Below are 17106 nucleotides of genomic sequence, written 5' to 3'. Positions count from 1 at the left end.
CGCGGCACTGAAGAAAAATAGTTGAAAATCTCACCTGTAGCTGGTAATTTTGGCTCCAATCTACAATAGCTGCCACAGCTGTAAGGCATACAAAAAATACAGCTGTCGCAGCTATTGTAGATTACCTGGAACCAAAATTACCAGCTACATTTTCAACTTTTTTCCTTAGTGGGTTTCGTCTCTACATCATTTCGAAATTATAAATCCATTTATCATTTTCACTGAACTTGACCTTGCAACTAACTAACTTGCAACGAAGATACAAAAATAAATAAATTTAAAAAAAAAAACAAAGATTCAGAGAGCAATATTAATCTTCCTAAAAGAAAAATTCATAAAAATGAAACACCGCATTGAACGTAAAGTTAAAAAATAAAAATTTACAAATTAAAAACTAAAATGAATTTCTTTTTTGTGATTACTTGTTAAATATTATTCGGTTGGGAAACTAAGAAAATAAAACGGAATTAATTGGTGGGGTGCTTTAGTTAATTTTTTTTTTTATTTCAACGACTGGTTCTATCTTGATTTTTTTTTAAATAAATAATTTCACTTAGGATACACATCACAATCGGACGATGGTTTTAATTCAATTTATTTAAATTATGCAAACAAAAAATGAAGAAAAAAAAAACAAAACGAAAAAGTTGATAATATGGTTGCTATAATGACGTTATTTATTTTATTTATAAACAAAACAAACAAGAAAACAAAGCAAAACTATTGTACATAAAGTAGAAATGATTGTGTTCGTAGAGTGTTAAGTACAGAATATAAAAAAAAAAATGAAAAAGAAAAGCGATACTCAATTCTATTATTTTTTATTTAATTTTATTAAGGTTGTTAATTTCTTAATTTTGGTTGTTTTTATCATGTCCTTTTTTGTAGATCGAACCTGAATTTTTTATTTTGGTTATGATTCGACAAAAAACCAATTCTCTATAGCACAATAATGGTAAATACATGTAAAAGAAAAATAATGTAAAGTATAAAACACAACACACAAGAAACAAGTAATTAAACAATAAACGTTAACACACATACACACAAAAGAAAAACCAATATATTTGCGATTTTATGTATACTAAAAAAACCAACAGAAAAGCGATAATTTTAAACAAACAACAAATAAAATTAAATTAAAAAATTAAATAAAAAGAAAAATGAAAAATCAACTAAAAATTGAAGAAGAAGAAATAACAAAAACACAACACACGATAAAATGGTTACATTAAGACTGAATTCTGTACATGGAAGTTTAAAAAACAAAAAAAAATCCTTTTTCTCTTTCACGAAACAAATGCACATCATAAGAAGGATTGATTTCTTTGGGTTTCTTTTAAATAAAAACATCAAAATGAAATAAAACAAATAAATTTGAAATGTTCCTTGTTGATTTAGAAATTTTTTTTCGTTGTAAATACGACGATTATCGGATAACAACAAACTCATCAAATAACACACTGATTTCGCATAATACCTAAATTGAATTGTGGAAATTTTATTTATTTATTTTTCCTTTCAAAGTTTCGCTAGTCGCGAGCTACTTTTTGTTTTGCAAAATGTCCGATGTTTACCACCCAAAATTTCTTATGACATTCAAAGGAAAAGTGGTTCCTTTCAACTCCACTCACATTTTTTTCCTAAGACATCGACATTTACAAATTCTTCTGTGAATAAGGAGTTTCGATTGAACCGGCGCTAACGGTAAATTTATTATTAACGCGGGTTCAATCAAAATTTCGGTTTGACAGAGACATTTTTAGTTGCCGAAAAAATGTGGAATTGAAAGGAACAACTATCCCTTTGAACGTTATAAGAAATTTTGGCGCTAAATATGGAGATTTTAGCTAACGACTAGCACAGCCCAACCCTCAATTTGTGCGATATTATCTGCATTATCTCAAAAACGAAACAATGAATATCTCGATCTTAATATTTGGTGTATAGTGTCGGCGCCAATGAATGGCTAAAAACATTAAAAAAAAAATCTTTTTCAATGAAACGCAGTGAGAAATAGCTTTTTACTCGATGAAGATGCATCACACCGATGCGGTAAGAAATAGCAATTTACTTGCTGCAGATGCATCACTCGGAAATGATTGATTTACCTTGTGAAATCAGCCGTAATTTTCAGTTTTTCAGGTGCTTTTCGCATTGATTGAATTTAAACTGTTAAATAAACGGCTGTATAACGGACGACTGTGAATTCAACTAAATGAAAGAAAGTACAAACGCGTTTACGCGTTCATATTTTTAGTTTTCGTTTTGCTCTTCCCTTCGGTTCGTACTACAACCTGCCAACTATAAACAGAATAAATATTTCAAAACACGAATGCAGCTTACTATTTATCGCTTAGTCTGAACCGTTTGTGTTTCTCTCCTTTGTGAAATTAAATTTTGATCTCGTACAGTTTGAGAATTAAAAGAACAGACAATTTGTAATTCAATTTGTTTTATTCATTCCACAATTGATTATTATCAACATAACGTAATGCATGTGCCACAATGTTGGTATGTTATGTGCACTCTGTGTAATGAAAAACATAAATTGGATTAAAATTGTCCGTTCTTTTAATTGTCTGTATACCACAAATGACATCATCGATGCCACTTTCCACCTTTCTTGCCGGTTTAATATTAGGACCTACAACTGAGAGAGAAGACGAAGGAACAATAGACAATCTACTTCAATCGATGCAATATCTCTTTGATTTAAAAAAAAAGTCAATTCCTTCAAACTGTGGGTATTTCGATTGTAAAATCAGAATATTGTTAGGATGAAATTTGCCACAAATAAAAATTTCTAAATCAAACTTTACAGCATGTTTAACAACACACAAAAAAGAAAGAAAATTAAACAAAAGAAGAAGAGCATATAAAGAAGAATATATTTTTTAAAACTAAAGTAAAAGAAAAAAGAACGAAAGCTGAACCGATGAAAATCGCACATTTTATATTTGACTTAAATAAAAATGAAGAAATTAAGTTTCCTGTGAAAAGAAAATTAAATAAATTTAATTTTTAAATAAAAAAAAACGATTTATGAAGAAGGAGAGAAGACTAAAATGGTAAATAAATTTTTAAATGCAATCTTCTTCTTCGTTTTCTTTTTTACCTTTACGTATAAATATAAAAAGATTATGTAAAACACACATTTGTAAAAGAAAAAAAATGCATGAACAGTACAATTTTTTTAATTTTTGAGTTCGGGTGATTGTAAATTTGTATCTTAAGATTAAATGATAAAGAAAAGAAAAAACAAGAAATGAGAAGAAAACCTGCAAAATGTTAATAATAGATATAAATAAATAGATAAATGTTTTTAATTTAATTTTTTTTTGCGATTTTATCGTGTAATAAAGTGATTTTTATTCATTAAAAAGAAAATAAAAATATGAATGGATTTTTCTTTGACTGTATATAGATCGTGGATTTGAGCACTATTTCACAGGACTCTCAATAATTGACGATGTGGGCAGGTCGGTCACTTCTATCACTTCACCGAACAATATTTTCATCGATTTAGTTTAATTTCCTAACAAATGATTTTGATTTTTGAATCTCGTATCTCAAAAGACCGACTCGAAGGCAGTGCCATCGTTGATTTTTGTGGTAGTTACGATAACAATTTCCACAATCTATCCTCAAAAGCGGACTATAATATGGGCTAAATGAGCTGAGCTCAGGACGCTAAGAAAACCGGAAATTATTACTACTTACGTTCTGTCATTTTACTATGCTGGTGCATGTAATAAGGCTATTACATGTATAGGCAATAACCTTTACATCACTCGCATAGTAAAACGTCGTACTACACACGGAAAATAAAGTTATATCTCGTATCACGATGAGTAAAAGTACCTCGGGCTGCCGCCCTCGGATACTTTTTCTCATCTGGATACGAGATATCACTTTACTTCCCTTGCATAGTAATGTACTATTGGCTTTATGTACCAATTACAGTTGACATTGTGGTTAACGAGTAGTTTTTGCAGAGAGGGATTCTTTAAAAAAAAACAGCCTGTCGAAATCGAACGTATTTTGTACTGGATCTTTTGATATGTGCCTAGATATGTATTGGTCCCTAGACGCCAAAACCCACTTTCTAATAAAAAATCGTCTGCTTTCGTCGCTAGATAGAGGTGACCAAAATCCGAAAACATGCACTTTTCTTATGGAAATTTCTCGTAGGCCACGAAACGTACAAGGTCGTGTGGGGTGTCATTAAAAAGGTAATTGCATGTACTTTCGGAAAGATTGGATTCTGTTGGGTTTAAATTCATCCACATTGAGTTGGAAACGCCAAACTTTACACGTGAAATAATTTGATGTCTCGTATCGGTGTTAGGGAATCTCGCGCCGCGTCATTCACAATAACTCACAAAGTGACATCTTCCTTATACAAAATGTGTCAAAATGTGAATTATTGTGATTGACGCGGCGCGAGATCCCTAGCAACCCTCGTATCACGATGAGTAAAAGTACCTCGGGCTGAAGCTGATACTTTTACTCATCTGGATACGAGATATCAAATTACTTCACTGGTATAGTAATGTGCTATTTTTTCATAATGTCATTGCAAAATTACCGTTAAGGCTGCTAATGGGTTTTGGTATACAAACGAGCCGTCAGAACAGTCGGAGCGTTTGCTGCGACTGAGCCCCGTAGGAACCCGTACATCTATTGCGCACGTGACCCTAGTGCGTCTGTCACCCTAGTTGAAGTCAAATTATTATGAAATGTGTACATCTTACAAATTGCGCATAGCGCAATTACGAAGCCCCGTACGACGTTCCTTTCAAATGTAACACAAATTTCAAGTTGACCTAAAATTTTAATTTATTGAGAGGCCTAAGGCCTAGTTACCGCCTTAGTCCAACGACCCAAATTTAATTTTTTTTCAACATCATTATATTCGGCCTTCGATTACCTTCCAAATGAAACAAAAATTAGGAAAATCGGATGAAATTTACTCGATATATATGCAAAATACACTTTGGGCCGTGTAGCGGGCTTAGTCCAAGGACCCAAATTTAATTTTTTTTCCAACAACATTCTATTTGGTGTTCGATTACCTTTCAAATGAAACAAAATTTAGGAAAATCGGATCAAATTTACTCGAGTTATATGCAAAACACACTTAGGGCCGTGGAGAGGCCTTAGTCCAAGGACCCAAATTTTTTTCAACAACATTCTATTCGATGTTCAATTACCTTTTAAATGAAACAAAAATTAGGAAAAACGGATGAAATTTACTCGAGTTATATGCAAAATACACTTAGGGCCGAGTAGCGGCCTTAGTCCAAGGACCCAAATTTAATTTTTTTTTCAACAACATTCTATTCCTCGTTCGATTACTTTTCAAATGAATCAAAAATTAGGAAAATCGGATCAAATTTACTCGAGTTATATGCAAAATACACTTAGGGCCGAGGAGCGGCCTCAGTCCAAGGACCTAATTTTCAAACATTTTTCTCACCACATTCTATTCGGTATTCAATTACCTTTCATATAAGACAAAAATTAGCAAAATTGGATGAGATTTACTCGACTTATATGCAAAATACACTTAGGGCCGAGGAGCGGCCTCAGTCCAAGGACCCAAATTTAAAACGTTCTTCGCCACATTATATTCGGGCTTCGATTACCTTTCAAATGAAACAAAAATCACGAAAAAAGGATGAAATTTACTCGAGTTACATGCAAAATATACTTAGGGCCGAGTAGCCTTTCACTTCTAGGGCCCTAACTCACGGGCCATTCACCCGATTTTAATAAACTTTTTTTTCCTGGATCGGTATCAACATTACCTATCTTTTGCCGTTTCATTTAAATTTCCAACGTTTTTTTGCCGTAAATATCACCGAAAGACCTTAAAGCACTTAGGCGGCCCTAACTCACGAAGGGCCGACCCAAATATGCCCATCTTCGAACTTAGCCTCACTATTTTGACTATCTTTCAGGGAAAAATTTTTTGAAATCGGATTTGATTTACTCAAGATATCGACGTGACGGACAGACAGACGGACAGACGGGCAGACAAAATTTTTATTGCGGATTCGTTATCTATGAACATAGGCAAACACTTTGCCCTTACCGTCTGCTTCGAATTCCATCAATTACACACGGCATCGTAATCCTATAAGCTCTTTGTACTTCGTACGGGGCTAAAAACTACTCTATTTGACGTGGTAAAGCCTCTATTACTCTGCTAGGTGCTTTGCACACGTCAATTTAATCTACAGTACCGGAATTAAAAGAAGTTACATTTAAAATCGAATTCTCCTTATTCAATCCACATGCATTGTCAACGTTACGACATTTACGTATGTATATGTATTATAACGTGTAAATCTCATGTGGAATGAATAACGTCGATTGGATTGTAATTGTTGAAAATGTAACTTCTCATAATTCTTCCACTGTATAAAATAATGGAGAAGAGCGTAAGTAAAGTGGGAAGCAGTTTAGATCTTTACCTCCTATGTGCTGCCAAAATTCATTTTTCGCAGGGGGCCCGCAAAAGAAAAATTCACTTTCGCCGCACTTTAGTGATAAAATAACTTACATACCTGTGCGGAAAATCGTTGTTTTGACTCGTGTGGTTGAATACTTCGCCTTCAGCTCAGCATACAAACTCCACACTCTTCAAAACAACGATTTTCCGCACAAGTATGCAATCTACTATTACCAAGGTTATTCTCTCATCCAAAAAGCCATAATCTAAAAAAAAAGTTTGTTGACGAAATGTTCGCAAAAGCGTGGAGTATGGCAAGGTGAATATATGGGCGGAGGTAACGCCATTCAGACATTACCTCCGCCCAATACCTTGGAGTATGGCTCTGTGGATGCTCTCGTGCGTCTTCGGCTTGTGAAAAGTCCATTTTAAAGTTCAATGGAAAAGGCCTATATTGGGAATGGAGTTGAAAAGTGAGACCGATTCGGGTGTTCGGGAAATGATGTGGAAATGGTAATATATTGAGATAACATTCCACTCAATTGAAGCACCGATCAAAAAAATGTCGCTCGGTCGTACCTTGACTTTTATTTCTTCAGATAAGAACCGAAGTAATTATTATTTAGCTGAAGCAATAAATTCATAATATTGCTGCACTCCTCACGATGTTACTGGATTCCGTAACGGTTGAAATGTGAATTACATTCGATCCAATAACAGCAATTAGTCAACCAGCGACTCGACCGAAACCATTTCTTTGTCGCTACTTTCACAAAACCAAATCTGTTAGCCCTAGGGAGCGTTCATAAAGTATGTCAGGTTTGCGAAAAAGACGCAAGATATTGATAAAAATGTGACACGAAAAGATGCAAATAGTCGTCACGCATATTTTATGAATGATCCCCTACGGCTATTCATCTGTTATCGATAATGGTAAGATCCTTTCTATATAATAAAATGCATGTTAATAAAACTGAAGTACAAGATTTTAAAAACAACCGATTAAAAATACTCTGATCCATGGAAGTACAAGCAGCCCGATAATAATACTGGTCCTAATGCTTGCCGTCTGTAACAGGTTAAATGGTATCTTACCAAATCATGAACACAATGTCATTGAATTATTTACTTATTGAATTCTCGATTTAAATTTTAGCGCCAAGCCAAGACATTTTGTATTTACACCTCACTGCCGATTGCGGATCAGAGCTGAAAAATAGGTCACAGAGCTCGCAGAGTGATATCACTCAAACGTCAATATGGTGTACATTTCTAAATAAAAAAATCCAAAGTCAAACTGAGAGAGATTATTTTACTACAAAGTCTGTTACTATTAGTGTTTACTGCAAATTGTAGATGCAAATTGTTCGGAGCTGAACATGTCAAAACTTAAGTGATGTGGCAGATTTATTTTTTTTCGGATTAAAGGCACAAAAATTGACTTAGTAAATAAATAAATGTTTTTTTTGTATTACTGTATTATGCTTAATATCCTAAGTGTGACACTATGTTAAACGAACATAAGTTGGCCGACGAACAATAAAAAAGTTATGTTTGAAACAAAGACCGATCATATTTCGCTGCTTGTACCGGGTTCGATTAGTTCCGAATACGGCGGCAGCAGAAAAAGTCTGAAACGGGTAAGTGGTTTCTTTCAACGAAAGAGGATATACCTATACGTTGTCCATTGATTTATTTACGTTTTTCATTAGCACTGGAATCAACTGTCTCGTCTTCAACGTAATTTCATATTCATAGCAATAGTAGTCGTAGTTATCACATTACTGTTACTGATACCAAATGATAAACCGAAGGAGAATTTCAATGAAGAGACAAACCACATCAAAATCGAACCATTCGATGAGCCTAAGCCGGCGAAACCGATTTTTCAAAATGTTCTGCCCAATCAGATAGATGAATCGATCAAAGAATCACCGAACGAAAATTTAAATCAAAATAGTCAAATTGTCGATAGCATTTTGGAGGAACCGAAAGAGCAGTCAAACGATGAGAATAATATTAAGAATGCCATTGACACGATCGAGCGGGAAACCGAAGGTGCAAAAGATTTCAAGGGCTCGACGAATAATCGACAGAAGGCAGTCGTTGATGCATTCAAGCATGCGTGGAAGGGATACAAAGAATTTGCATGGGGTCATGATAACTTAAAGCCGATGTCAATGGGATCGCACGATTGGTTCGGTTTGGGATTGACCATTGTTGATTCGTTGGACACACTGTATATTATGGATTTACAGGAAGGTGAGTAGCTTGTTAATTTCGCCCACTTCACATATTAGTTTTAACATCGAATTTGACAAGAAACAATACAGCTGCCGGTGTGTTGATTTTGTGACTCAACTCAAGCTTACATTGGAAAATTTTTTCGAAGTTCGTAAGAATATCGTACTCGCTGTTGATTTGATTGGAAGGACTCAATTTTGTAAAATACCCTCAAACGTACTGAGCCTTACTCTTCCGAAACACTAAAATATTCCACAAATTGGGGTTGTTCCGGTCCGCTCTTTGACTATGAGAAACACAGTTCCATCCGAAAGAGAACCGCGCCCGCGCGAAAATTAGAAATTGGTGTGAAAAATTTATTTATTTTAAGATAATCGAAAAGAAGACTGCTCCAATTGTACAGCCAGTGAAAAATATGTTTTACATGAAATATGATAGGCCTGGGCCCGATCTGACCGGAAAAAAACTCGAGCCCCCACATCTCTACCGTAACTCGGGGTATTTGTGTTCCGATATTACTAATTTTCAGTTAAATGAATCTAGCTGAAGAAAATCTTTGGTGTTTTAGAATTTGCAGCAATCATTTCCTCATGTTACACTGGTTCATTCAAATACTAAAATTTTTGGTTTTTCTTTAGAATTTGAGGAAGCCAGAAATTGGATCGAAATGTACTTGAAGTTCGATAAAAATGTGGAAGTAAATTTGTTTGAAGTGACGATTCGAGTACTCGGCGGCTTATTATCAACTTATCACCTGAGTGGCGATAAAATGTTTTTAACCAAAGCGGTGAGTAATGCAACTACTTTTCGTTTTAAACTTGAAACTAAGCCCCACAAAATGCAAATTACAGATTGATTTGGGTAATCGTTTACTTCCTTGCTTTGACTCACCGTCGGGAATACCATTTTCGGATATCAATTTATCAACGATGAAGGCACACTCACCGAAATGGTCACCAGATAGTTCAACTAGTGAAGTCACTACCATTCAATTGGAATTTAGAGATTTGTCTCGTTCGACCGGTGATTCAAATTATGAAGAGGTAGGATTTAAAAAAAATTAAATTGAGATCGAGTTAAGGACAAGAATTTGTGCTCTGTTAAAAAAAAGTTCTGTAAAAAACCGATTCATCAGTTTTCTACATGAGGTTTTGGAACCTTTTTCCCATTTAATACACTCGCGGGATGATATCCAGCTAATGTACAAGAAATATTGGAAAAATAACAAAGGCGTCAAAGGCGAAATGATTGCAACGTCGAATTCCAATTGCTATCAAACATAATTCTTTACAAAGAAAACGGCCGGCAAAACGCTTTCGACTGTCCATCTGCCGGCTAAACTACTTCTGCGAACTTCCAACTTGCAGCAGCTGGAAATATCTAACAGAAAACTTCTTCCGATGGAGCTCGGATGTAACTCCATCGTTTGATTCAAGTAATTACAAAGCAATTGTATCAAAAAAAGGAAAAATAAGCACAATACAAATAATGGGCCAGATCTCATTTTCGGCCATGGTGGAAGCTTTTGCAGTGACAATCAGCGGCAGCACATGTCTAATGATCGATTTTGACAAAATGCTGTTATTGATTCCGATTTCGAAATGTCTGTAGCTGTACTCAGTGACGTTATACCCAACCGAGGATGCCGAGGTTTTTTTTAGCTAAACTAAATGATCTGAAGGAAATCGATGTTCTCCTCAGTACAACTTAATTTTTATTTCTAGCCAATGCAATCACATTTTTACTGAAAAATTATTTTTTGACTTCGACGTGGCGTCAAAGTTTGGTATTTTGAATATGGATACGCAAAAGCCCTTTTACCATTGACAAAATGTGAGCACATATTGCCTGTAAGTGTTCGAAACTTTCAGGGTAACGATTTCAAACTGCCAAAACTTCGAATTTAAAGTTAAAAATTTACAATCGTGGGAACTCCCGCGATCAATTCATCGAAAGTGTTAATTGTGATCATTTGAAACGGATTTCCGTCCATTTGAAGATTAGTGGATCAATCCAAACTTTGTAACGTTGAAATATCCTTCTGTAAAAATTTGCGGATCAAGCGCTTCGCTTTCTGAAAATTTGAAGCTATCGACCAATTCCGATGGCAAGAACAATGGCTGTTTATACAATGGTCACGTGAAGGACACTCCAACAATGAATCGCTAAAAATGTTCCCGATGTTGGAACAATTGAACGTCCAAAAGTCAACCCTTGAAGTTCTGCTGGAATCGACGTACATAATGTTACAGATTGAACGACTTTTTTCGCTCCACAGTGGTCTAGCTATTTTCTACGTAATTTTATAAGTTTCTTTTTTACCCCATTTACTTTCATTGTAACATGCTTACAACAACAAAAGTGGATTAAGACAAAAATTTTTTTTTTTTTTTGCAGATTTCAGCTAGAATCAACGAAAAAGTGCATTCGTTACCAAAGAAAGATGGATTGGTGCCAATATTTATTAATGCCAACACAGGAACATTTCGAAATTTCGCCACAATTTCACTGGGCGCTAGGGGAGACTCATATTATGAATACTTGCTGAAACAGTGGCTTCAAACTGGCAAAAAAGACGACGACTTGTAAGTGGAATTATATTTAGCATACATTCGGCACACTTCAACAAAAATATTTTGATATCCTCAGCATCATTGGCGATTACAAGACCGCCATCGGCGGCGTACTGGAACATTTGGTGAAGGAAACTCCAAAAGAACACCACGTCTACATCGGTGAACTAATCAACGGCAAAGATTTCAAACCGAAAATGGATCATTTGACGTGCTACTTGCCCGGTACATTGCTGCTCGGCCATAAAAATGGAATGCCACCCACCCACTTGAAACTCGCACAAGATCTGCTTGAAACGTGCTATCAGACGTACATGAAACAACCGACCCAACTAGCACCGGAAATAACTTATTTCAATTTGAACGGTGAAAGTGAATCGGATCTGTATGTGAAAACGACCGATGCTCATAACTTGTTGCGGCCGGAATTCGTCGAAAGTTTATATTATTTTTATGCGTTGACGGGTAACGCCACATATCAGGACATGGGCTGGAATATATTTCAGGCCTTCGAAAAATACACGAAAGTCAAAAATGGTTACACATCCATTGGTAATGTGAAGAGTGTGCTGAATGTAAAGCCGCGTGATATGATGGAATCGTTTTTCCTCGGCGAAACGTTGAAGTATTTTTATTTGTTATTTAGTGATGATCGAAAGGAAATTGACTTGGAGAAATTCGTTTTCAATTCGGAGGCGCATCCATTGCCAATTAGAACCAATTAAATTTCTTTCTTTTTTTCGCCTTTCTTCTTTTGTAAAAATCTAAAACAAAAATTCCGAGCACTTAAGTTGGATACAAATGAAAATTTTAATTTATTTAAAAAAAAGACAAAAAGAGAAATGACAACCTGGATGAACAGATAAAAGTGTTTTGTTGAAACAACCATGTATAGTATATGCAAGCATCGCATTATAAGCAATATCTCCTCTGTCACAAGTTATATAAAGTCCTTGCATAAAGTGTTCATTATTTCATTTTCGCAAGGCATCTTTTACGATCTTTGCCGCCATCACTAATGACATTGTCTTAATTGCATAAATTCGAACCCTTCCGGGATTATGTTATACAGGACCTCTTTCTAGGAACTTATTTCCAGAAAATTCTTAAAAAATTCCTTCAAATTCCTGAATTTTTTGAATTCTTAATTTTAGTAAATTTAGCAAATTTAAGGAATTTTTAGAAATTGAATTCCTAATATCAGGCCCCGGATATGACATGACATAATTCTTGTTACAATGCGGCTGTGTTTGACTAGCCACATTTCAATTAGTTGTACTACCGGAAGCAGGGCTTATTCTGATTTTATTTTAATTTTTAGAATTTTAAGGGAATTTTAAGTCCTCAAGCTAGCAGATAAAAGAAAATGCGTAAAATTGTTTTTTTTTACCAGGATATTTGGAAGCCGTTGTATTCGACTCGGACTACCACTTGTCATTGAAAAAAAAAGGAGCAGGTGCGCAGTCAACACATTCCCCAATAAATTCCTGTGACAGCAAGATTCTTGTGCATCCTCCGTATTTGATAAAGCACAATTACAAGAACGAATGACAAAAAAGGCGATGTATAAACTGTTTGTAACACTACTTGCTGCTTGTACTACGAAGTGATCCATAAAATGATATTTTTTCTACAAAATTTAGAGACTTAGACAATGCCAAATAATGAGATTTTTCGATGTTTTCGTTTTATTTCGGCTAAGTGTTACCTATTCCAGTAATAAAATTATTTTTTTTTATGATCGGAGAGATATTGATGTTGTTATACAGTTTTTGGTAAATAGATAAAAATTAGTTCGATAGATTAATAGTCACACTATGGCCACGTATATTGTGCACATTGGTAGCCCCCCCTATTGATTGTTTGCGCTTACACACAGACCCGTAAGCCATAAAATCGTCCTTTGCACGTTTTTACTTACCTCAGTTTCTATGTACTTGATTGTTGGCCTGGGAGAGTCTAACTGGCTACATAGTTCTAGAGATAAAGGATCGGATGAAGGAGTTTGCATAAAAAATTCTTAAAATGTGACATTTTCAGTAGACAAGACAGGACACCATAATAAATGACGACTGGTCAACATGAATTGACACGAATGATATTTTGTCGATTGTACGTTATATAGGATTGAGTTCGGTTTCATTTGGAATTAAGCGTGATTGACGATGATTTTCGTGTGCGTACGAGTAGAATTGAATAAAATGGTAAATTGGGTAAGTTGTTGAGAATACCAAGGTTCCATATTTTCGAAGCTTAGATACTTATAAAAACTTATAAATAGAAGGCAATTGCAGAAAAAAAAATGCTCAACTACCTTAGACTACGCTAAGACTACTGACCTACTTTCCCTATCGATTTTTCCGGACAGTTTTTCTGTTAAAACCTTGCAAGGGTTCAATCTTTAAATTTGATCGTAATCTTCTTTCCCTTTCTCTTGACCCGAAAAACTATGTACAAAGGTGATACATTAATCGGTGGGTAACTATAGCCGGTCCCTACCTCAATTTTCATTATTTTATTCGATTCTATTTGCACTTATAAGACAACTTAATTTTATCGGAGGCATCGCTTTCTTTAACATAATATTTATTGTGCGAAAAATATGGGGAAATATATCATTAAGTCTTTCACTTATCTAAACCAAGCACACACGCATGCACGCACCGTTAGAAAAAAATAAAACTTTTTATTAACATCGTTTGGCTGATGGCTAAATTTTGGTTTGATTTATGGGGAAAAAATATTTTGGACAAATATACTTACCTTTAAAATAAATAATTTGTGTTAGAAGTTACAAGTTATATAGAACGACCAACTGTTTCTTTTCTTTTTTAATTTTATATAATTGATGACTGTTTTTTTAAATTAAAAAATGAATTTCTAGTCTTAATATATTTATCAGGTATAAATAACAAAAAATTTGTTTCAATTGTTCCATTTGATTAAATTCTAAATTAAAGCGTCCACTGCACTCTGCTGGTGAAACAGAAGATTCTGCTTGACTGTATTTTCGTATGACGATTTTATGTCAACCGTACATGCTACTGCTACGCAAATAATGTAAGGATGATCCATAATGGATCACAGCAGATGAAATTAAAACAAAAAATATCGACCAAATCCCACACTTATTGAACAAAAATCTTTTTTTTTCTTATAGCGTATGTCCTGTCCTAGCCATTAAGTCGAATGGTCGAAAGCAAAATTCATTGGAGAATAAAGTTTAACCGAGGGGCAGATATTCAAATAAAATGCTTTATCAGTTTCAGTCAAAAGAAAATCCTTAGGAAAACTGGAAAATTATTACATCAGAAAATCCTCAGAAAACTAAAGAAAATTCTTCAAAATCTAAGAAAATCCTTACAGTCAAAGGCAGTCAATTTTCAGCATAAATTTGCTTCAGCTGTTTTTCAGCTGATCCACACATACAATCAAAACTGGTTTTCCTTGTTCATACGGTTGAAGCTGCTACACGCACGCGCATGATAGTTGTAAAACCGTATAAAGACATATAAACGGTTGTGATTGTTTGTATGGATCAGCTCTAGGATCAGCTGAAAAACAGCTGAAGCTAATTTATGCTGAAAATTGACTGCCTTTGACTGTAGAGCTTAGGAAGTAAATCCCTAAAAATCGATGATGGAAATCCTGCAAAGATAGTAGAGAAAATCCTCAGAAAATCATTGAAAATCCTTCGTCATTACAAAGTCAAATCAATGAAATTCAAAATCAACTGATGCGTGTTGTCAATCAAGCTGGAACAATTATAACGGCATGTACGAGTACCGGATCTGGTGTATCAATGCCGATTTCAACTCCAACGATAACAACGACACTGCCGCAGACCGTGTCCCAGCAAACACCTATTGTAGCAACAGTAACAACGACGAAAGCCAAAAAGAAGCAAGTGAAATGAAAAACGGATCGACACAATTCCTACTGCACCGGGAAACGTTCCCAGCCAGATTGGTAACATTCAAATATACCAGATCGATGCCAGCAATAGGGTGTGTCGATTTCAATTATTTTTTTTAGTCATTCCGGGTTCCGCCCTACCGCGATTCACCCTCGCACTAGCAATAATAATCAGCAAAATTTTTTTTTTTCTAAGTCAATATAAGCTTGCACCGTCACTTTTTCAAAAAATTTCGAGCTACACGAGATAGCTGGATTATGGGTCCGAACCAAAAAAAATCTACAGATGCTTTTGCAAAGTTTTCACTCTGTACGGCATCTAGAGGGTCTACTAGAACATACAAAAATAAAAAAAAAATAAAAAAATGTTTTACCGTCATTTTGGTATAGCATCAAGTTTCACCGAGGTGGAATTTTCAAGAATTTTGTAAGTGGAAAAGTCATCTCACCTGGGTGAATTTTTTTCAAGCTATTGTTGTGATAGCTCATTTTGTAGGTATTTCAATAGCGCATCCAGCAAACGTACAGTTTCGATAGGTAAATTTAAATATTTTTTGGTTTCGCTGTTGGAAGGCCCAAAAATTGGGCATTTCTTCGAGTATGGAGACAATTAACATTTTAAATACAGCAAGTAAATGAAAAATTTTGACAGAAATTCAAATATTATTCATGAATAACACATTTAAAAGCTGAAAATAGTAAGATTTCGTTTTTTAAGAGAAGCCAATTTGTTATGTTTTCGAAAATACCCAAAGAAATGCCCAATTTTTGGGCCTTCCAACAGTGAAACCAAAAAATATTTAAATTTACCTATCGAAACTGTACGTTTGCTGGATGCGCTATTGAAATACCTACAAAATGAGCTATCACAACAATAGCTTGAAAAAAATTCACCCAGGTGAGATGACTTTTCCACTTACAAAATTCTTGAAAATTCCACCTCGGTGAAACTTGATGCTATACCAAAATGACGGTAAAACATTTTTTTAACTTTTTTTAATTTTTGTATGTTCTAGTAGACCCTCTAGATGCCGTACAGAGTGAAAACTTTGCAAAAGCATCTGTAGATTTTTTTTGGTTCGGACCCATAATCCAGCTATCTCGTGTAGCTCGAAATTTTTTGAAAAAGTGACGGTGCAAGCTTATATTGACTTAGAAAAAAAAAATTTTTGCTGATTATTATTGCTAGTGCGAGGGTGAATCGCGGTAGGGCGGAACCCGGAATGACTAAAAAAAATAATTGAAATCGACACACCCTAGCCAGCAAATCGTCCATAACGACCAACAAAGCAACGATCGAGAATCAAATTCAAATCACGCCAATCATTGACACAAAGCCCATCATCATTCATCAGTCATCTCCTACCTTGGAATGCCATTGTTAATACAACTATTCAGCAAGCAACGACAAACCTTTCAGCCGAATCCGTTAGCCATAAACTTGTAGCAAAATGTTCAGATTGTGACTGCAGCCTTATCCTAACAAACAATTATACAAAATCCTGGCCAACAGAAATCGGACATGATTAACACACAGCAACTTCAGCAACCGCCAATTCAAACTGCCAACACGGTCAATACAAACGCACAACAACAACAACAGCAAACAGCCAAACAGAAACCGTCCAACAGTTTTTTTCTGATGAAGTAAAAGATTTTCGATACTTAAATTTGATGGAATTTATTTGGAACAAAGACCTAACTGATATGATACGCTTTCCGACTGCTGAATTTTTTTAAAATAATTCTTTCATTGGCGACGGGCGATAGCATCAGAGTATAGTTATCGAGTCTCTTATCTCAAAAATGATCTATTTTGTCAAGAAATCCCTTACATCTTGCATTTTGCTAGAAAAAACATTAGACAGAATTGACCGTAGCACTGCACCTAGCATTAAAATTGGGTGGAAATTT

General features: G+C 34.9%; 1 protein-coding gene across 1 annotated transcript; it reads left to right on the top strand.

The window, feature by feature from the left end:
* Nucleotides 1–7665: 7665 nt before the first annotated feature.
* Nucleotides 7666–14143, top strand: LOC119067882 (endoplasmic reticulum mannosyl-oligosaccharide 1,2-alpha-mannosidase). The gene is made up of 6 exons (XM_037171161.1): nt 7666–8100; nt 8173–8722; nt 9343–9491; nt 9556–9747; nt 11102–11289; nt 11354–14143. The coding sequence occupies exons 1-6, from the start codon at nt 8011–8013 to the stop codon at nt 12000–12002; spliced, it is 1818 nt and encodes a 605-aa protein (XP_037027056.1). The 5' UTR covers nt 7666–8010; the 3' UTR covers nt 12003–14143.
* Nucleotides 14144–17106: the final 2963 nt, after the last annotated feature.

The sequence above is a fragment of the Bradysia coprophila genome (genome assembly GCF_014529535.1).
Source record: "Bradysia coprophila strain Holo2 chromosome X unlocalized genomic scaffold, BU_Bcop_v1 contig_130, whole genome shotgun sequence".
In the NCBI taxonomy this organism is placed as follows: domain Eukaryota; kingdom Metazoa; phylum Arthropoda; class Insecta; order Diptera; family Sciaridae; genus Bradysia; species Bradysia coprophila.
Note: the sequence above shows the minus strand (reverse complement) of the source record. Positions and strands in the feature narration are given on the sequence as shown.